This window comes from Tachypleus tridentatus, chromosome 1 (assembly GCF_004210375.1).
Source record: "Tachypleus tridentatus isolate NWPU-2018 chromosome 1, ASM421037v1, whole genome shotgun sequence".
In the NCBI taxonomy this organism is placed as follows: Eukaryota; Metazoa; Arthropoda; class Merostomata; order Xiphosura; family Limulidae; genus Tachypleus; species Tachypleus tridentatus.
The window spans coordinates 156508591-156532178 of record NC_134825.1 but is presented as its reverse complement, the minus strand read 5'-3'; the positions used below and the strand labels follow the sequence as shown (position 1 = coordinate 156532178).

General features: G+C 34.3%; 1 protein-coding gene across 3 annotated transcripts in view; it reads left to right on the top strand.

Annotated features, from left to right (window-relative positions):
• Positions 1–23588, top strand: part of LOC143228339 (homeobox protein Meis1-like) — a 117938-nt gene that overhangs the window by 71855 nt on the left and 22495 nt on the right. For all 3 annotated transcript variants that reach the window (XM_076459610.1, XM_076459616.1, XM_076459622.1), the window contains exons 7-8: positions 2346–2485; positions 6411–6487. In XM_076459610.1, the coding sequence (XP_076315725.1) occupies positions 2346–2485; positions 6411–6487 (217 nt within the window). The remainder of the gene's footprint in view (positions 1–2345; positions 2486–6410; positions 6488–23588) is intronic.

Genomic DNA, 23588 nt, shown 5'->3' with positions numbered 1-23588 from the left:
AACATCACCTACGCAACTGTACTATCTGTTTTATGTTAACCTCAGGTATTGAAATCTGATTTTAACGTTTCAAATCCCCAGACTTACCTCTGAACCACGAGGGGGCTCCTGAGTAAACTTATAAAGTTAAGCTCTTTTTTTATTATTAATATTTAATATCGTAGTTTAATAACGGTCGTATAAAGTGGTTTGGGATGGTTAGAACTGTATACCCACGTTGGTTAAGTACGGATTATAAAAGTTTGATATCTACAGAACTCGCTCTCTGGGATTTGGTTTTGGAGCCTTCCTTTTGGTTTTTCTCTTATATTAGCTTTTTTATATGCGTCCAAGACTTCTCACCCAAGCAGCCAGTTCGTGTCACAATAGACAGAAGCTGGCCAGTGAACATAGGGTTTATTTGTTTACTCGTGTTCAGCTGATTATTTTGGCTCGATGTTGGACAACAGAATGTGTGTGTGCGTGTTTTCTTATAGCAAAGCCATATCGAGCTATCTGTTGAGTCCGCCGATGAACAACAGTGTATCTGGATTGTACAATCGAAGGAGATAATGTACTTATGTTGGATCAGTGTATTTTTGGTATCTTCTAAATACTTTCTCTTTGTATTTAAAGGGGGCGTTTCTGTTCTTTATTCTAAAATATATGGTCTTTCATGACAGTTTTTTCGCGTATAAATTTTGTTTTCATATCTTCATACACTAAGTGGGTAATTCATATACATATATACAGCGAAGGAAATACTTTTGTTTATGAATTGTGACAAAGATAATGTAGACAAAGGTTATTATTAATATTGTTCATGGTGGTTAGCTTTACAAGCTGATACGCTTTTTGATAGAAAGCGTCTCCAGGTGGTTAAGGCACTCGACTCGTAATCTGAGGGTCGCGGGTTCGAGTCCCCATCCCATCAAACATGCTCACCTTTTCAGCCATGAGAGCATTATAATGTGACGATTAATCCCACTATTCGTCGGTAAAAGAGTACCCCAAGAGTTGGCGGTGAGTGGTTATGACTAGTTGCCTTCCCTCTCGTCTTTCACTTCTAAATTAGGGACGGCTAGTGTAGGTATCGTTGCTGAAGTTTACAAAAAACAAACAAACAAACCTTATAACGTAATGTTTTACCAATAATTCGACTGACTGACTGACTTATGGAAGACGTTGATAATTTCGCTTCTAGCAGCTTGTTCCTTAAACTTATAAAGGTTTTCCCTGGATTTTAAAAAGTTCAGACATATTCTGAGGGGATAAACATGAATCTAAATCCTTCTTCCCATCTTCCTTAACTATTCCCAGCTGGCTGCCTTGTGCCCCATCTTTTGTTAACTCCTGAATCCGCCCCTGTTATCCTTGAATGCCTTAAAATGTAATCAGTTTCATTTTTTATCCGTTAATAAAACTCAAATTTTACCCTCGCTTGCGTTTCTAACGACAAAATAATTTAAATTCTGTTTATATTTTTATTTATATTCTGATTCAGACAGTAATACTGATAGCACGCGCGTTTAATAAAATAACAAATTTACAACTATACAGAGCAGGAACTACTAAATATTTGATGTAATATGTTATAAACATATTCTGAATAATTTAGATTTTGCAAGAGATTTTAATACAAGCATGTATGGCTGGAACCCAAAGTGACACCAACAGAGGTTGTACGTATGCAATCTCAGGCAGTGACTATACGCATACTTTGATGCTGACGTCAGAGTTTATTGTTTCGTCACACAATGAGGTGCATTTCCGTCTGTGAATGTTGTTGCTCTTATGAATGTTTGTAAGACTGAGACACATGTTTGGTTTTATCAGCATAATAAAAGCAGGATAGAAATGTTGATGACGTAAGGTAACTGATAGTTGCTATTATTTCAGTGGGAAGCGTATTTTTTATCGTATCGGCATTTTAAGTTATTTTATGTAAAATTTAAAAATGTATTATGGAAAAATATAAAAATGGGTTCTGTAGACTGCTGAAACGCCTATGTGAAGGTTTATGTATATACAGTTTTAATTGTACTCTTTTATATAAAACATGAAATGCTTTTTTATTATCTGTTTAATTTTTTAAAATGTATGTTTGTTGTTACATGCAAGCCTGCATAATGGGCTCTCTGTGTTGCGCCCACATAAAGTATCAAAACTGGGTTTTTCGAGTCTTGAGTTCAGAGCCTTACGGTTTAACCACTGGAAGGTGGGTTCAAAAGGTGAAACCGTGAACATTTTTAAAACAAGAAAATCGTCGCTTGGCGCTTTAATGAAAAATCAGACATCTGTTATTACATTCATATGAATAAATAAGGCTTAACTGTTTAAAGAATGATTTCTTTTCTTGCCTACAGGTGATACTTGCATGGGATCCGGTGACGGAACTGGTGAGGAAGAGGATGATGAGAGAGAAAAGAAAAGACAAAAGAAAAGAGGAATATTCCCCAAAGTCGCCACCAATATAATGAGGGCGTGGTTGTTCCAACACCTCTCTGTAAGTTTCGTGTTGATTAAAATGAGATATTTACCGAGGTAATAAAAAAAATATATTTATTATCTGTTTCTAACGATTTTAACTCTAAGTTTTGATTTCTTATTTGGGAAGTTAGGTTAGGTGGAATTCTTTACTTCTCTTTGGTTTGGAAATAGAAGATAGGCGGACAAAACTGCATTTTGCATGGTTAGAAGCAAAGTAAATACAAACAAAACTGTTTTTCAACTAGAATAGAAGAAAAGCGAATAAAGCAGATTCTTGTACACTTATATTTCAACTCAAGAAGTTCCAAACTTATTACTCCTGAAGAATCGAGTGTTAAAAAACACTATGCCCAGCTGTTTAATGTAAAACGAAAATCACGTGTTTGAATGGTTAGATCACAAGTTCAAGTTAAAAACCACGGTCTTTTTTGGTGCACAGTTGATCACAAATTGTGCACTTGTAAAAAAAAAAAAATATACAGTGTTTGAAAATTACCAACGCAGGTAAGCAAGTTCAAGTGAGTACATATTTAGTAAACAATATATATTAAAAGTGTAAATTCCGTTCCAGAGTTGATAAATAAATGTATTTGCTAGAATATTCTTCATTTTTTGGTTTATTTGTTGTTAGGTTAGTATATGTCACGTGCAATAAAGGGTCGTGTACGAAAAAATGACGAAGTTAAAATATAATTGTGCAGTTGAAAATAAAATCCTGAAGAAAGACTATGATAAAAACGACACAGTCACTGTGCACTAATAAAACAACATACAAATGTATTGGCTGATTCACAGTTTTAGTGTTAAGCTCCGTAACTTACAATGTGTAAATTGTTTGTTTGTTTTTGAATTTCGCACAAAGCTACACGAGGGCTATCTGCGCTAACCGTCTCTAATTTAGCAGTTAAAGAGCAGAGGGAAGGCACTTAGTCATCATCACCCACCGCCAACTCTTTGACTACTCTTTTACCAACGAATATTGGGATTGAACATCACATTATAACGGCCCCACGGCTGAAAGGGCGAGCACGTTTGGCGCTAAGGGAATTCGAACCCGCCACCCTCAGATTACGAGTCGCACGCCTCAACCACCTGGCCATGCCAGGTCCCCATGCTAGTCGTCCCTAATTTTGAAATGATAGACTAGAGGAAAGGCAGTTAGTCAACATTGCTCACCGCCAACTCTAGAGCTATTCTTTATGAACGACCAATGGGATTGACCTTCACTTTGTAACGCACAAACGTTAAAAGAGCGAGTGCGTCTGGGGACAGAGTTCGAACCAGCGACTCTCATATTATTCTAACCAGGAGATGGAGAAATCCTTACCTTTACGTATTATAATCCATTAATATTCATCCAGTTTTTTGAATTTTCATTTTCAAAGGACTTTCAAAATATTAACATTTCAGATTGAGGCCAAAACTTTGGCTACATTGACGATATCTGCGCGAACGTACTACTTATCTTCTTAACCTGCGCGTAATTGTAGTTTGGTGTTAAAACGGTCTCACAATTATCGTGAGAAAATGAAAGCGACCATCTAATTTTAAGTCTCCCCTTCTCATCGTTACAAAAAAGGGGGCGTTGTACGTTCTTACCGGGCTAGTTATATGTATTACTATATTAAACTTACTAATCCTCTCTGTGACCGTCACGAGAACAGAATAATACGGGAGAAGGTGCGTGCGTGTGTGTCTGTCACTTCCAGGCCAGCCCAGCTGTTGGTACACCAGCGATGCGGTGAGGATTATTCCAGGTGGACGACCAGACAGTATAGCACAACGAGGCTTAACTGCGAGCGAACAATAGAAGACACAGTTTCTCAGTGGCTGGATTAATAGCCCAGTCTCGACTCACGGTTTTTACCGCTTACAGGAACAGTATAGCCTCATTATCGTCCTTTACACAGTTCTGTGAAATGTTCTTTTATGCCAGCTAACTAACTCTTCGTCCTTGTGGATAAATCCTGAGATAAAACTGAATCTTTTTGATCAACTGAATATTAGAGAAATGTTTACTTTAATATTTAAAAAAAATCACAAAAAATTTCAACTTTAAATCACCTTTTCAACAGAAAACTGACTTGGAAAGTTATTCGTTTTTGTTTTTTTTACTGTTAAATATAAGTTGTGCTTTATATATGTAGAGGGCGTTATTAATAAATATTTAAGAAGTGTTCTCAAAATGAAATTATTCGTAAGCTAGAGAAGAATAAACGATTGAACTCTTCACAATCATTGGCTCGACTTCACTTCTGTTATTTGCGTGATGTTGTGTTTGTCACTGTGAAATGAGTGTAAGACTGAAATTAAACTAGGAACTGGATAGAAGAATCGAAAGCGCCTAGATTTTTAAATTAATTTCTTAATAAATTATAAGTATATTTATAATAAACCAGATAAACGAAAGTGTTTACAATCTAATAGATAAAAAGAAATACGTAAATTGAAGGTTTTCTGTAAAATGACTTTGGATGTTTTTGCTTCTTACCAAAACATGTCTTAAGTTTATCAAATTTCAAAACTTGTCTCCAGGACGATTCAGTAGCAACACACTGACCAGACTTTCAGGACGATTCAGTAGCAACACACTGACCAGACTTTAAAGTAGACCTTAAAATGTTGGGTAGCTTGTTTTCTCAATTAGGATACGTGTTCTGAACTATTTAATAACATAGGAACTGAATTACTTAACAGCAGTTTTTGTACGTTTTGTTAATCTCGAAAGTAGGTTTTATACACAAGCACTATGTTTAGAAACGTTGCAGTAGATTTGCTACTGTATTTTTTGAGACTAACAAGTATCTTTTTAACTAACATAGGCACTGAATGACTTACTAGCAATTCTTATAGGTTTTATTTGACTCGGAAGTAAGTTTTATACACGGGCACTAAGTTTACAAATTTCACAACAGGTTTGTTATTGTATTTTTGTGAGGCTCAGAAATATGTTTTAAACTGTTTGACAGCGTAGGCACTGACTGAATTATAAGTTCTTAACAGATAGGTTATTGTAGGTTTCAAACTTGGAAGTGAGGTTCAAACTGTTCAATAATATCGATAATGATTCTGAGCAGATAAGGTCTTGTAATGTCCTAAGATTCGTAAGTCAGTTTTAAAATACTCTATAACGTGTAGGTACGTGTCGTGTTTAGACAAATCATGATACGTGAAATCGTGTAGTTTGGATATTAATAAACAGAATGGGAACACGGAACATGATTAAAGAAACGGTGAGGAACCTCGGTCTTTCTAACTTTAGTAACTAATATATCACTTATTAATTTATATTATGAATTGACAGACGTAACAAACTTTAATAGATATCGTTGTGTGTTAGTTCTGAAACTTTTAAATATTTCATTACAGAGATACTGAAATATAATTTTTCTCATGCGAAGTTTTGCTTAGAGGTCAAGTTTATATTATCTTTTTTATCACTGCATTTACAAATCTTGATTTTGAACAAGAATGAATATTTTGAATGCTAGCAACGGATTTAGTTCTCACATGAAGTATCTTCCATCTAGTGTCTGTAGAGTCTCCAACATGAAATACATTCAGTCACAGGCAGGTCATGGATAACCAAAAAGCATACTAATATTCTATTGATTGTGATTGGTTTGTTTAAAATAAAGAAAAACAACATCAAAACAAACAAAACGTTTGGAAATAGAACTAAAACCGAATTTGAAATCTGACATACGTACTGTGTATGTAGTTTTGTTTTCCAACACGTTTCGCTTGGAATATCAAATTAGATTGTGATTGAAAGGTGAAATTCGTTTCAATTATATTTATAACAAATCGTCGCTGATCAATGAATAACACACGATAGAGGATTGAATAATATTTATTTCTTGTATAAACCACAGAATCAAACTGTCGTATTGCCTGTCAATATCAGATAAAGAAATCGTTATCAATTTTTGTGATTTTAGCACCCTTACCCATCAGAAGACCAAAAGAAACAACTGGCTCAGGATACTGGATTGACAATTCTGCAGGTTAATAACTGGTAAGTGTATGGAATTTCAATATAGAAATTGTTGTTTTGTGTGAAATCAAGTCCTGAGAAATTAAAACTTCTTCCTTAATTTTAAAGAAAGGATATACCGATTTTTTTACCATGGTTTAATGACCTCTCTTAATGACCAGTGGTATTACAGCAAGTCTGAAAACATATAACGCTGAAAACTGGGTTTCGATATCCTTGTTTGGCACAGAGCTGTAAGTAGCCCATTGCGTAACCTAGTGCTTAACAACTGCTAATTTTGATATGATTTCTTAAAAATCGGAAATACGTGTTTGACGTCAGAGAAATTCACGTTGTCTGAATAATAGTATATCGAGTGTCCTACTTCATTTAACACGAATAACTTTGAAAAAAGATGAAAAATATTTATAGTAACGATGTTATTCTCCTTTCTATGCTTGTATTTTAACTTGAGATAGAAGTTTCATTCATTACTTTATGTAGAAGTGGACATTAAAAATTGAATTATATATTTTCATGTTTGTTAAACATTGCATTAAATTTTATTAGTTTTGAAAGTGTAACTGCTTAAAAGAAAGGTTAATCATGCGATATGCTGAGAGATTCGTATTTCTTCCATCAGAGATGAGGCTGTTGTTGTTGTTTTGAGTTAAGCACAAAGCTACACAATAGGCTATCTGTGCTCTGCCCACCACGGGTATTGAAATCCGGATTTTAGCGTTATAAGTCCGCAGACATACCGCTGAGCCACTGGGAGGCCATAAATGAGGCGTATATAAAACAGCGTATACTTCGTTTATGCAATACCAGGATGTTTAGCAGAGTACGAAATATCGTAGAGATATTTTGGGAGATTTGGGTTTCATTCAGATGAACAATACCCCTAAGTCCTTCGTACGGGGGCCCGGCATGGCCAGGTGGTTAAGGCACTCGACTCGTAATCCGAAGGTCGCGGGTTCGAATCCCCGTCACACTATACATGCTCGCCCTTTCAACCATGAGGGCATTATAATGTGACGGTCAATCCTACTATTCGTTTGCAAAAGAGTAGCCCAAGAGTTGGCGGTGGGTGGTGATGACTAGCTGCCTTTCCTCTAGTCTTACACTGCCTAATTATGGACGGCTAGCGCAGATAGACCTTGTATAGCTTCGCGCGAAATTAAAACCAAACTTTCTTACAGTTTATCTGCACAATGCTAGGAGAAGCCAGTAGGCTAATTTTGTAACATCTAAACCATAGCTTCAACATTATGATTATTAAATATACGCAGGGTCCGTATGGACCCCAGGTGTACTGAAAGGTGGATATTTTGACGTGTACTGATAAAGGTTAAGATTTAACATATATAAAAACGACTTATTATTTTGTACGTGTGTTGGCGGCGGGTGGTGATGACTAGCTGCCTTCCCTCTAGCTTTACACTGTTAAATTTGGGACGGCTAGCGCAGGCAGCCCTCGTACAGCTTTGTGCGAAATTCAAAACAAGAAAACAAAACCTACTCACAGTGATTTTTTTAGAGATTTGGGTTTTGTTCAAAAGAACCACACCATAAAACCCTAGTTATTCCTTGCGCCACTTCTGGAGATTCATATTTCGTTCATCAGAACAATACATTATGGTTCTGTGTTGAGGACTGTTAACCAGAAACTTGTTAATGGAAAGTCACTGCAGTTGGCATTGTCCTCTTCATGCTGATTATAATTGTTTTGTATATACGCTTATTAGCACTGTTGTAATTCTATATTTATCAGTCTTTAAATGAGATTTTACATAAACTGGAAGTCTTTTACTGGGTAAAACCAGACATCTGAGATTATTAATAACATATGAACTGCTCTAGCGCTAATTCGGTATATGTTTCCAATAACAGAACATCACGTAAGTCTGTTTTAAAATCTACGAAGTCGGGGCGTTACCTCTTGCGTGCTTCCCTCATTTTCAGACAGAACGTCGAACAAACCATAATATTACCTGAAATATTCAGGTTTTCGTGTAGGACCGTTCTAGAGGCAAGTTGTAGACTGTGACACGTCTTTTGGTTATTTCAACTAAATGGTCACTTGACGAAAGAAGGTAAAATCAGAAGCTGGTATGAAGAGATTAACGGCATTGTGAGAAAGGAAATCCTCTGTTTATATTTCCCCCCTTCTTTATCCTAAATGATCTCAAATCCTACAAAGTGCTTGGCTTTTCTAGGTTCCTAAACATGCTCATCTACTAACACAAGAAAGTAAGGGTTCCTGGCTAACAGGCCAGTTTACTTAACAACAACAAAAGAAATAAAATCCTTTTCTGCGGGTCATTGAGCACCCGGTGCTTAGGATGTTATTAGTTAAACACTCAGGCTGTACGGGAAAGTAAAACCACCAGGGGGAGCATATTATAATTTGTAAGGCGGCAGTGTTAGAATTTTAAGCGTGAAGACCGATTTGACGTGCAAATCAAACTTGCCTGATAGCTTTTTGCAGCTTTTGCATGAGTGACGTATGGTCGGTGTTACTAAATGTTATATCTGACGTGAACCACCCGAATTATTTGTATAGCGCTTATATCGCCTTTTACTGATCGCGTATTAAAACAACAACAACAACACACACGCACCTAAGTTTCAACAACAACCAGTGTACTTATGTCAATTACAGTACTGAAGAATGAGAAAGTAAAGGCAAAAACCCCTTTAAAAACAACGAATCATTATCTATTTGTTTTGAATATTCGCACAAATTTACAAGGGGGCTATGTGCGCTAGCCGTCCGTAACTTAGCAGTGTAAGACTGGAGTGAAGGTAGGTAAGCTATTCATGACCATCCACCGCCAACCTTTGGGCTACTCTCTTATCAATGAATAATGGGATTGACCGTCACATTATAACACCCCTACGGCTGAGAGGGCGAAACATGTTTGGCGTGACGGGGATTCGAACCCGCGACCCTCAGATTACGAGTCGAGTGCCTTATCCATCTGGCCATACCAGGCCCCCCTTACATCTGAGCGAAGAAACAAAACATCCTATATCATACCGAATTCCTAGCCATATGGGGCTACAATGAATCAGCTTACCAGATATGGATCAGCTGGATCTCACACCTAATTTTTATACGTATTTTTTTCTCAAATACTTATAAGAATGTTTGTTTCACCTATATAGTTTAACCTCTTTGGATCACTTATCTTACCCTATGAATCATATATATACTTCTTTATTTGTAAGTAACAGTAAACACTATTTGATACCGATAATGAAGCAGAACAACTGTTACGAAATCTTTAATATTTTCAATAGTACTTAATGCAATATACGAAGTTGCGGCTGGATAAATTATATATATATATATATCATCGCGCCAAAACAATTTGAAAGTGAAGTGAGTGAGCACGTGACTTTTTAGATGAAAAAGGAGCGCACGTGATGAAAAGTTTCATTGTTCAAACTGGTATTGTACGGACTGCATTATTTTGGAACAAATATAATAGGATTTAAAAAGAAAAAATTAAACTGAGAAGATAGTCTCATTGGAGATTTTTAAAACCATTCTTTCTGCATAAAGTAAAGCCTTAAATTAGGGTAATTGAACGAGTGTCTTGAATTGTGTAAGAAAACTAACATATACCCCATGCAAAAAATAAAAAAAACAAAGAAATTTAGAAGGAATTGACACCATTGTTATATTACAGTGATTGATCACGTCTTAGAAGAAAAAGTATTGAGTTAATGGTAGTTCTTTAGCCTCGGGTCCAAGAGTATAAAGTAGAATCACCACCGTCAACTCATTTGCTTCCATCTGTAAATAGGTTGTTGTTTTTTTTCACTTGAAGCCATAGTCATCTTAATACGAACAGGATGCGTTAAGTTAAAAGGAGTGATTTTAATGTATAGCTTCAGGAAACCGAAATACTGCCTTCTAAAACTGGTATTTTGTAGCAATCTCTGTCAACAGAAAGACCGTGTTTTGTTTATGTATACTATATTTACACATCAAATACGATGCATATTTCACTTCCGTGAAAGAGTTGAATACTTAGTTTGTGTGACGTGAGAAAATATTTGATTTACTTGTTCTTATTGGCTTACAAAATTGTATGATTGGCCCCACTTCTGTATGGGGATAATAGTATGAAAAATCAAGTTTACATGATTTTGAAATTGAAGTCTTAAACAAAGTTGTACGAAAGTTGTTTTTGTTTATTTATTTTGTTTATAATAAGGTTATTATAAATTGTAAATAAAAAGTAGAAGAATGGAAGTGATGTAGAAGAACGGAAGTGATGAAATTATATATAAAGAAACACAACATATTTTCCATAACTTTAGTGATGCTAGTTAAAAAACAACAAAATTAGGCTTAAGCTGGCTATATCGGGTGAAATGTTTTTGCTTTCTTTAAGAACGAGAAACAGCAACGAATTTTTTACGTTGATAAACAATAATGTTAAATATAAGGAAAAAGGGTAAAATATGTGTTGTTGCTGAGAGCTTTAAAAATAGGAAAACCAAAGTGCATCAGTCATCAGTTTAATTCTATCATCAGATTTTTACGAGGAGTTTTAGTGGAAAGAAATGTAAATTTATAAGTAAGAGCTGATTTATGAGGGGTGTGTGTGTGAAGCTCAAAGTTTCTAAATCATGCAAAAGTAAAAATGATTGTTATCTAATAACCGGAAATCGAAAATCCTACGATAATCTCTGTTTAGCAGAGTGGTAGATGATTTAGAGCAGTTTGTACCAAAGCGTTATTAAATGTAATTGCAACCGAATGTTTGATGTAACACGCTGTTAATATGTTAATCTATTTTTAAAAGTTGTAGCAGGCGTAAAAGTGTGGAGCTATATTAGTAAACTTATTGGTGGCGTTACAAATGTCAGCACAGTTTAACTGACTTATGATGATTTTAACAGAAGATATATCTCTTAAAATCATTATTATATTTGCTATTCGTTAATCAATATAAAGTATTTCCATGATAGGAAAAGCTAGGTTAATAATCACGTTCGATACCGGAAATGACTTATTCATCTGTTATTTCCTTTTTAAATTACTATTATGTGGAAGAAAAGAAAAAAAAATGTGAATAGTTTTTATCCAGTTTGAGAGAAACGCACAACCAGTTTTTCGAATTACCACTTGCAACAACAACAACAACCAACGAATTTTATTTTTTTAAATTATTTTTTGTATGAAATGGATTTTACGATTTGTTTCATGGAATAAATTCAGAGGTAACTGACAGACTGCATTTTTGTTCTAGAGAGACACACGTTCACGTAAAATAGAGCTATCACAACGTTTCTCTGTTGTATGAAAGTACATTATTTGCAAAACTAACATTATTCATTTAGTTATATATTAGAAACAAAAACATCCAGGAAAACATTATTATTTTGTATTATGGAATCGAGTACTTACATACAATGTGTTTTGTTATTAGATAGACTCAGGACTTTCTGGACAAACGTAAACTGCTTATTGCGAAAATTAGGAACCCTATTTTAACAGTTTGTTAAATCACCTCATATTTTTATTACAGCTAAAATCCACTATCTCATAGACTCCACTCGTTTCTGTATTGTCTTACTTTCGGTTTTCGCCTGCTCCTCAAGTTATTTTGTTCTAATCTTTCAGGAATGAAGTTAAATAGAAAAACATAAAAAAACACTTTCTATGATAGAATATTTAACACATTTCACAGGATATCGACTGTGTTGAGATCTGTGAATTAAGGTGGTAGGGTAGATGGTGAAATTCATTCTCATGCTTTGAAAACCAATCTTAGCACTACCGACATAATAACGATAACAGCGCCATCTAGAAACTATTTTTAACCTTGAGGCTGGGTTTGATTTCTGACGATGTTTAGTTACTGGTAGGATATAAAGCGACTACTCAAAGAGATAATGTTTGTCATAAAAATGAACACACACTTTTACTCCACCTCCAGCAGTTTGCAATAACTAGGCTGCTTACTAAATATTAAAACAATTTTAGAGATCTCAATACATTATTGCAGTCCATATTATCACATACAAAATTTGTGTAGTGTTTCACTTTCTTTGATCTACAATTTTCCTTGCTTGTAGATGTTTTATACCGCACTGTATACAGATTTGTGATATGGTCACTTTAGTACTGGCAGGGTAGATTCCATTGTAAAAGGGTCCGTGACAAGGCTTTGATGTTCAAGATACACCGCTCCTCCCTGTATGTACACTTTCTATAATTCATCTAGCATACGAAGACAACGGTCTCTCATCGCCCACTTCAACAGTCTGACCACACACATATCCATTGGTGCTACATTCAGTGACATGAGGGGTATGTCTTTGTATGGAGTAACACAAATATGAGTTAGAGTTTTCGGCTGATCGAGGTATGTGAATGTTGGAAGGGAGATATGACTGGAAGCCTAATTTTTGCGAAACCATATTCAAACATACATCTTTTCTGACTATGTTGCACGCTTTTGCCTGGGCAATGACCTATCTGTTCACCTGTTACAAGATACCTCACATTGTTTACCACAGCTGGGATGTGACACGATGCAGTTTTTTTTTCTTCTGGATGGTCCTGAATCTCTATGTTGATCCACATTTATTTATTTTCTAATACTGTTAACTAAAAGGGAAATCACTGTTTTTCAAATTCTAAATTCTCAGTCCAACACATGTTTATCGTGTGATTGTACGTACATTTTGTATTAAGGAGGACTGTTGTATACCTTTGACAAAACGATCAGTTTTCTGTAACTTACGAAACGTCGAACAATGTTAACATGTGATTCTGGTACGCATTACACCACGATTTCATACTGGTTATCACGTGAGTTTCAAAATAACTTCAGTATAAAGCATTCAACCCTGTGGATAGAAAACTGAGATATTCAGAGTTTTCACAAGGCTGTCGCTAACTTTCAATCATCCAATTTGTACAGAAGAGCTAGTACTGACATTAGTATCAATGGATAACACATCTTTAGCAATTAACAGTACTGACATTAGTATGACTAGATAACACGTTTCTAGTTGTTAACAGTACTGAGATTAGTATAACTACTTAACACATTTCTAGTTGTTACCAGTACCGAGATTAGTATGACTAGATAACACGTTTTTAGTTGTTAAGAGTACTGAGATTAGTATGACTAGTTAACACGTTTTTAGTTGTTAAGAGTACTGAGATTAGTATGACTAGATAACACGTTTTTAGTTGTTAAGAGTACTGAGATTAGTATGACTAGTTAACACGTTTTTAGTTGTTAAGAGTACTGAGATTAGTATGACTAGATAACACGTTTTTAGTTGTTAAGAGTACTGAGATTAGTATAACTACTTAACACATTTCTAGTTGTTACCAGTACCGAGATTAGTATGACTAGTTAACACAGCTATAGTTGTTACCAGTACTGAGATTAGTATAACTACTTAACACATTTCTAGTTGTTACCAGTACCGAGATTAGTATGACTAGTTAACACAGCTATAGTTGTTACCAGTACTGAGATTAGTATAACTACTTAACACATTTCTAGTTGTTACCAGTACCGAGATTAGTATGACTAGTTAACACAGCTATAGTTGTTACCAGTACTGAGATTAGTATAACTACTTAACACATTTCTAGTTGTTACCAGTACCGAGATTAGTATGACTAGATAACACGTTTTTAGTTGTTAAGAGTACTGAGATTAGTATGACTAGTTAACACGTTTTTAGTTGTTAAGAGTACTGAGATTAGTATGACTAGATAACACGTTTTTAGTTGTTAAGAGTACTGAGATTAGTATAACTACTTAACACATTTCTAGTTGTTACCAGTACCGAGATTAGTATGACTAGTTAACACAGCTATAGTTGTTACCAGTACTGAGATTAGTATAACTACTTAACACATTTCTAGTTGTTACCAGTACCGAGATTAGTATGACTAGTTAACACAGCTATAGTTGTTACCAGTACTGAGATTAGTATAACTACTTAACACATTTCTAGTTGTTACCAGTACCGAGATTAGTATGACTAGTTAACACAGCTATAGTTGTTACCAGTACTGAGATTAGTATAACTACTTAACACATTTCTAGTTGTTACCAGTACCGAGATTAGTATGACTAGATAACACGTTTTTAGTTGTTAAGAGTACTGAGATTAGTATGACTAGTTAACACGTTTTTAGTTGTTAAGAGTACTGAGATTAGTATAACTACTTAACACATTTCTAGTTGTTACCAGTACCGAGATTAGTATGACTAGATAACACGTTTTTAGTTGTTAAGAGTACTGAGATTAGTATGACTAGATAACACGTTTTTAGTTGTTAAGAGTACTGAAATTAGTATGACTAGTTAACACGTTTTTAGTTGTTAACAGTACTGAGATTAGTATAACTACTTAACACATTTCTAGTTGTTACCAGTACCGAGATTAGTATGACTAGATAACACATTTCTCGTTGTTAAAAGTACTGAGAATAGTATGATTAGATACCACATCTCTAGCTATTAACAATACAGATATTAGTATGACTAGATAACACGTTTCTAGTTGTTAACAGTACTAAGATTAGTAGACTAGTTAACACATCTCTAGTTATTAACAATACTGATATTAGTATGACTAGATAACACATTTCTAGTTGTTAACAGTACTGAGATTAGTATGACTAATTAACACAGCTATAGTTGTTACCAGTACCGAGATTAGTATGACTAGATAACACAATTCTAGTTGTTAACAGTACTGATATTAGTAGACTAGTTAACACATCTCTAGTTATTAACAATACTGATATTAGTGTGACTAAATAACATGTTTCTAGTTGTTAACACTACTGAGATTAGTATGACTAGTTGACACAGCTATAGTTATTACTGGTACCGAGATTAGTATGACTAGTTGACACAGCTATAGTTATTACTGGTACCGAGATTAGTATGACTAGATAACACGTTTCTAGTTTCTAACAGTACTGAGATTAGTATGGCTAGATAACACATCTCTAGTTGTTAACAGTACTGAGATTAGTATGACTAGACAACACATTTCTCCTTGTTAACAGTACTGAGATTAGTATGGCTAGATAACACATATCTAGTTGTTAACAGTACTGAGAATAGTATGATTAGACAACACATTTCTAGTTATTAACAATACTGATATTAGATATCAGATAACACATCTCTAGTTGTTAACAGTACTGATATTAGATATCAGATAACACATCTCTAGTTGTTAACAGTACTGAGATTAGTATGACTAGATAACACATTTCTCCTTGTTAACAGTACTGAGATTAGTATGGCTTGATAACACATATCTAGTTGTTAACAGTACTGAGAATAGTATGATTAGACAACACATCTCTAGTTATTAGCAATACTGATATTAGATATCAGATAACACATCTCTAGTTGTTAGCAATACTGATTTTAGATATCAGATAACACATCTCTAGTTGTTAACAGTACAATTCTAAGGATAATAACGAGGAACCCATTTTTACATAATAAAAGTTTTGGGACAGCTTGATTGGGTAATGGAAACAATTTATTTTCAACATACCTTTTGAACACAGTTTTGCTATCCTGAGGAACAAGTGGTTTACAGAAATAAATGGGTATATATGTATAGTATAGAATAAAGAGATTACATGACCACCTATTGCTTCACAGTCCAATATAGTTATCTTGATACCCTTGGGTGTTGGTTTAAGGTGGGTCTGTTTTCTTCACATTTAGGTAGCTTCTTTTACTTTGTGTTCTTTGGTAGGTTCTTTGTTTGAAATTATATTGTTTTACATGGATATACTGTGGATTTTTGAGTTGCAATTCTGTCTTTGCATCACTTTAGAGCGCTTCTCTGTGGTTTTTCGAACGGGACAGCGGTTTCCAAAAACCAACTTCTTGCAGTTCCCTGTGCAATATTCTTGTTGAAATAAAACGGTTCTAAACCATGGATAATTTTATTTGTCAATTGCTGTACCGTTGAGGGCTTATTTGTCCTTAAAACTGCTGTCTGTCTTTGTCTCGAAATAGTTTATTTAGTGTACAGTCTCTATTGCTTGTAAATGTTTCAGTGTACATTGTATGCAACCTTACAATATAGTCAATTTTTGAATCTGTTTCTTTGTCGATGCTTCAACTAATCGGGCTCCAATGATAATGTCTCTTTTGAAGCCAGAAACATGTGTAACATTTGCCATCTTTTAATGGAGAAAGAGATACATGAATTATTGTTACACTGTGGTGGAACATTCAAATGAAGTATATTCTCTGGGTTGGGCGTGATTTAGCGGTTCGTACGCCCAAACTGTGATTCCGACGATTCAGGGTTAGCGATTTATCGCTGCATATACGAACCTCGCATTTTGGTGCCGCTCATCTGCTACAAGAGTCAAGTCTCATTAATCTTGTTACGCTGTGTGAAATAAGTCAAATGAGTCAAATTTAGTTGACTGTTAACTGTTTGGAAGAGCCCAAAACAAAGCAAAGAAAAGAAAGGATTTAAAATTTTTCGGCAAGAAAAAAGAAAGGTCAGTAAGTAGTCAAATTAATTACATGTTTATAATCAAGTCAGTCATGAATATACTACGTTTACAAACGTATTATAAATAATGGTGATAAAAGTTTTTCGATTATCAAAGTCTTACTTAGTTTTGTTATGATTCAATTAATAGGAACTTTTAATATTATCTAAGCCAGATCAGAATCTGACTTACTGTTGTCGAGCAAATAACAATAAAGATTGGTCCTAAATCAGAGCTTGTTCCAAATGTTCAGACTATAAGGTATGTTATCCTCCTCTTAACTTCCTTAATTATGTTTCTTCATTTCTCTTGACTACAAAGGCTGCTTTCGTCAGCTGTTAGCACATTGTTGACCCGAATAAAAGAGTCGTGGGAAGATTACATCAAAGGTAATATTCCATTTCCTCCTAACGGGCACGGCTGTGTTATATCAATATAGTGCTGCTATGTATGTAGTTAATGGCCGATACTGATAAAAGAACGACAATTTGAAATCACTGTTTATCTGCTTCTTTAAAAAAAATGGTAAGTTGAAATAAATCAAAATATTTCTTTATTTCAAAAACCAACAAAGAGCTTCCGAATAAGATTTTTTTTTAAGTTCATGCCAGGAAGTATTTATAAATGTGAATGCTAACTTCATAAATCAAGAGAAAACGCTTATCATTAAGTGAAAGAAAATCGACTTCTTCATAATTTTTATTTAATTCCAAGAGTCACAGGAGTTTAAACTTTAATTTCAACAGTCGTAGAAGTTTAACTGTTATTCTCAGTAGTCGTAAAAGTTGTATTATATTTTCAATTGTCGCAAATGTTTGATTGTAATCTCTATAGTCTAATCTCCTGGTGGGACAACGGTAAGTTTATGGGCTGACAAGGCTAAAATTCGAGGTTTCATTCCACATAGTGGACATAGCAAATAGTTCATTATGGTTTTGCTATACAACAAACAAACAAATCAGTAACCGAAGAGAATGAAATACAATGCCAATAGTCGCAAAGTTTTTTATTTCAATTATAATAATCGTAAAAGTTTAATTATATTTTCATTAGTTCTGGAGGTTTAACTTTTTCTCCTATACTCATAGAAGTATATTCCTAACTTTAATTGCTCGCATAGTTTTAAGTCCAACACTTGCAGGAACTTATATTTCATTTTTTGTTATCTAACTATAAAAAATAAACAAGTACATAATTTAAATACAGCGTGTTTCCGAAACGTCGGTACTTAAGAAACTTAAAGCTGTGTAACGCCTATAGGCTTTCTTATAACTTTGCCACTTTCAGTTTTTACCTCTGACAGTTTTTGTGATTTGTAGTTTTATAATTCTAGTTATCTCACTGGTGTACTTGAAACTCTGGGACCTGTGTGCCATCGCTTTGTTCTCCAAGCACGACGTATCAATGTAATTATGAGGGTGGAGGTGTAATTTAGCCACTTTTACTTAAAAAGGTGCGGTGTCCTACTGAACGTCTTAGCTGAACAGCTCTACCGTGTTTTTAATTCGTTATGTGGTAAACAGCCTGTTTGTGTTAGTGAAATAGGAGTAATTCCTTAAAGGCTGTATATATAGTTTTAGAATGTTTTTAATTTGTTATATAGAAAACCGTTCGTGTTAGTGTTAACATAAGCGATGTTTTAAAGGTTGTTTACAATTTATAATTAAGAATGATTTCTTACGTTAGTCCACCTGCACTCGAGTTTCTAATATCCAGAACTTGTTTTAGCACTGTTTATAAAGTAACAGAGCTATATGCCTTCTGTTAGCGGCCAAAACTACACATACTTTCTGATCTGTTATTCGTCACACTACATGCGATTGTTTATTGAGTTCTAAAATTCCTTGATGTGAACGACAATCTTTAGTATTGAAGCTACTCAAACTTTTCGCACTTATGTCTATTGGCCGTACAGAACATTTCTTTTCCTATTATACTATATACATTAATATTTGTTTGTTTCTTATATTTGTGCAATGATGAAAAGGGTTGCTTCGCTAGCTGTCCCTAAATTTGAACTGATAAACTAAAGGGAAGGCAGATAATTAACAGTATCCACCGCCAAATCTCGGTGTACTTTAACTGAATAGTTGAATTTAACATGCAATCACATGGCGTACTGACACAACAACGGGACATTAAACATGTATCCGAGGGTTCACAAACCGAGCATTCTAAACCCTTGACCACGACCAGCCTCCAAGATGTTGACTGACAAAATTATGCAGATTAAAATCACGCTAATAAAAGATCGTAATCTATTGTTTGACTTCTTAAAATAAATAAATACCAATAGAAATCGTAATCCATTGTTTGACTGCTTAAAATAAATAAATACTAATAGAAGATCGTAATCCATTGTTTGACTGCTTACAATAAATAAAGATTAATAGAAATCGTAATCCATTGTTTGACTTCTTAAATTAAAGAAAGACTAATAAAAGATCTTAATCCATTGTTTGACTTCTTAAATTAAAGAAAGACTAATAGAAGATCTTAATCCATTTTTTCACAACTTAAAAGGATGGGTAATAGAAGAGCAATTATGATTACATCTCTGTTTAAATTGGAACAAAGAAGAACCTTGTGTTAACGATATCATAAAGATTATATTTATGCTCAAGTGTGAACGAAGAAGAACCTTGTGTTAATGATATCATAAAGATTAGATCTAACTCAAGTTGGAACGAAGAAGAATTTTGTGTTAACGTTATCATAAAGATTAGATCTATGCTCAAGTTGGAACGAAGAAGAACCTTGTGTTAACGATATCATAAAGATTAGATCTATGTTCAAGTTGGAACGAAGAAGAACCTTGTGTTAACGATGTCATAAAGATTAGATCTATGTTCAAGTTGGAACGAAGAAGAACCTTGTGTTAACGATGCCATAAAGATTAGATCTATGTTCAAGTTGGAACGAAGAAGAACCTTGTGTTAACGATATCATAAAGATTAGATCTATGTTCAAGTTGGAACGAAGAAGAACCTTGTGTTAACGATATCATAAAGATTAAATCTATGCTCAAGTTGGAACGAAGAAGAACCTTGTGTTAATGTTATCATAAAGATTAGATCTATGCTCAAGTTGGAATGAAGAAGAACCTTGTGTTAACGATATCGTAATTTTAAAGTTGTCCGAAACTCGTGAGATATTATTGGGATTACAGCAAAAATTCTCGATGACAGCGAGAGAACACAACAACTCATGAACCATTGCATTCTACTCACTATAAACCTGTTTTATAAAAGTTAATAGTTTCAGTCAGGCTGATGTGTAAAAGCATCTGTGTTATAATATTTACTGACTCGCCCCACATGTTTACTCAGCAGGTTTACGACGGTTACAATTGGGTTTTAATACATGTGGTGGGCAGAGCAGGGGAAGCTTATTCCGTAGATTTTTATTTAATAGCAACAATATTTTATCAGTTAAGTTTTAGCTCTGCTCTTTAGTGATGGGCTTACTTTGATCAACGGTATTAATATTTTGAATTATAAAGTTATTGTAATACTATGTTCTTAAATTTAAAATCCAAAAAAAATTTCTTGTAAAATTACATATGCACGGTGACAAGTTAATCTTTTGGAAAGTTTAAATCACGGTTTAATCAAGCTCTTTGAAAACAACCAACTTCCACTGGTGGTGGGTAGAAACATTTATCCGACTCAGGCGTCAACGAACAAGTATACTCTTCACGACTACAGCCACGCCAACCTCGGAATTTAAAGTACCCCATCAATGTTCGTGACTAGAAAGACAAGAGATTCGTCACATATTTTCAGTGATTAGTTTAGTAAAAAGTTACAATCAAATGATGACAATAACAATAACGAATTCTATCAGAAGTTTAGTCACCATGTCTGGAATATCCGCGTCTATCACCGACCATGTATCTATTTTCTTTGTTTCTTTCTTCTGACGTTCGATTGGATATATTTAAAAAACAACAACATTTAAACTGAACATTGGCTTATACGCTAATAGCACTTATTAGTAATGTTGGTTATAAACACGTACGTTATAAAGACAATTCCTTTGAAACTATTTCATGGGGGTCTCTTGAATTGAAGACAGTGGTCGTGACGCGAAAGCACAACTGTAAGTCTATATTTCTTCCTGTGGTAATTATATATTGTCAGTAACATTCAAATCGCATAGCTTTGTATGTGTAACTGTTCGTGGAAGTGATGGAATATTAGTGTCAGACTTACATCTTTTTTCGTATACATAATTATCTAGTTGGGAAGTGAACGATTAATTAATGTATTAAAAATAATACAACATAAAACCAAGAATGTTAGGAACGGGAAAACAAGGTAATTTGCTCAATATCGAAGAGTTGATAATAAATTACATTTTTATTAAACAGCTTTTTCGCATAGGCACTGCGAAAAAAGAAAAGTAAATATGTATTAAACACGCATGCGCGAATATCCAGCTGCATCAAAGAGTTCGTTTACCTGAGTCGTCTGTGCACAAATTAGTGTTAGATAGGTACGTTTTCTAAAATTAAAACTGTCCTTCAAGGGTTCACTCAGTGACAGCAGATAGCTTGAGATTTAACGTTTAAAAATTATCAGTCGCGTTTAGAGCCTGTTTTTTCTTAAGTACACATTTGGATGTAGAAACAGTTGTTACTAGAAAAAAAAAAATCCTATTTAGTTTCTTTCGCACGTTAGTTGAACAAGAACTACGTTTCAGTTAGAAATAAATTGTTTGGCTGTGTTTATAAAATTAAAGTTACTTTAACTGAAACTTTTGGTTTATTTCGCTGGAAAGGAGATCCAAGGTCGTCTGGGGGGTCATCTGTTTTATCTGCTGACACCACTAAACAGTAGTGTATTGTTTGTCAGTCAGTCCGTGGACAATAAAATGGCGTCACATAAGGAACGCTTAATATTGCAATTTGTACTGGCGTGACATCAGTAAACGTGCATATGCCATGAATCACGAGAAGAATTACGCACTTCACAAGAAAACATGATATTTTAGCTTGAAAAGTAAGAAATAAAAATATTTGACACTCTTAATTTTGGTTTTACTTGCTCTTGAAAAATAATACTTTTGTGGATCTTAGGGAAGTTACATCCAGTATATATACATACGTGTAAGAGGAACTTCTAAATAAGTTTAGAAGAATCAGCCTTTGTTATGAGATGCATGTTATGTATACAGTTTATATTCTATCAATCCTATTATGGTCTTATAATGACATTCAAAAGTGCCTGGACTATCAATATTACTAAATTCATATGCTGTAATAAAAAATAGGCGTATCAACTGATAGCCAAATGTTCTATATCGTAAATTATCAAACAGGAGATTTATGAAACTCGTATAGTCCAAGTAACATTTTCAATATTCTTCTTGTTGGAATTATTTATTTTTTAAAAAGTATTGTCTTGCAAATATATAATGTCTGGTGCATGGTTCCTGGGATTTTGTGGCAATAATAAGAATAGGTTTATTAATTTAACTCCTGATATGTAAAATGTCTTCGATGTTTAAATTATCGTTACCTAAATCCTCTGTTAAAGTATCAGTAACTGGAAAAAAAAAAAAAATTGAGATTTAATTAATTTCGTAATATTAGAATTTCTCTGTGGAGAAAATCTAGCAGGAAATTCCAGGCATTTGGAAACCTTTGAAGGATTTCGATGTTCTTGATGTTCGGGTGTTCTGCGTTGCGTAGTTTGTTAGTATATATGGTAGGAGAGCGTAGAATAACATGTGAACTACGCCACACGTACTATATCCACTGCCGACGCTTTTGGTTTAATGCTACACTGGCTAGTTTTGTTTTGGTTTGTTTTGAATTTCGCGAAAAGCTACACGAAGGCTATCTGCGCTAACCGTCCCTAATTTAGTAGTGTAAGACTAGAGGGAAGGCAGTTAGTCATCACCTCCCATCGCCAACTCTTGGGTTATTCTTTTACCAACAAATAGTGGGATTGACCGTCACATTATAACCCCCTCACGGCTAAAAGGGCGAGCATGTTTGGTGTGACGTGGATTCGGACCCGCGACACTGGTTGAGATACGACATAATAGTGGTAGGTTAGACGCTGTATATATATCATTAGGTTACGCGAACAGCAACTGTTAGATGTAAATCAGATTAATCAGGTGGATTGTAATTAATATTTATTTTATTTATTTATTATTAACTGTCTTCTTGTGTGATCAGGACATTTTTTGATGATATTCGTTTGACTTGATATTTTAACCACGGATATTTAACCTTGTTTTAAGGTTACTACCAGTAGAAACTTTGTGATGTTGGACATTGTGGATTAGATGTTTAGAATCCATTCGAAGCTGTTATGAGATCTGACGAGTATAGTACTTTAGTTCTTACTTTTAAAACCTGTTCGACGGTTAATACGTTAAAGATTTTGATTACTATTACATCTATAACCCACAGAGACACTAATAATAAAAAAATTGACATGTTTTTATAAGTTTCATATTCATAGAATATCTCGAATAAATATTTCTAACGTTACATCTCAGGAATTTTTTTTTTAAAGTTAATGTTTCACTTTTAATTTATGTTAATTAATCTTCATTGCAAATGAAATATCTCAAGAGTGAAGCTAC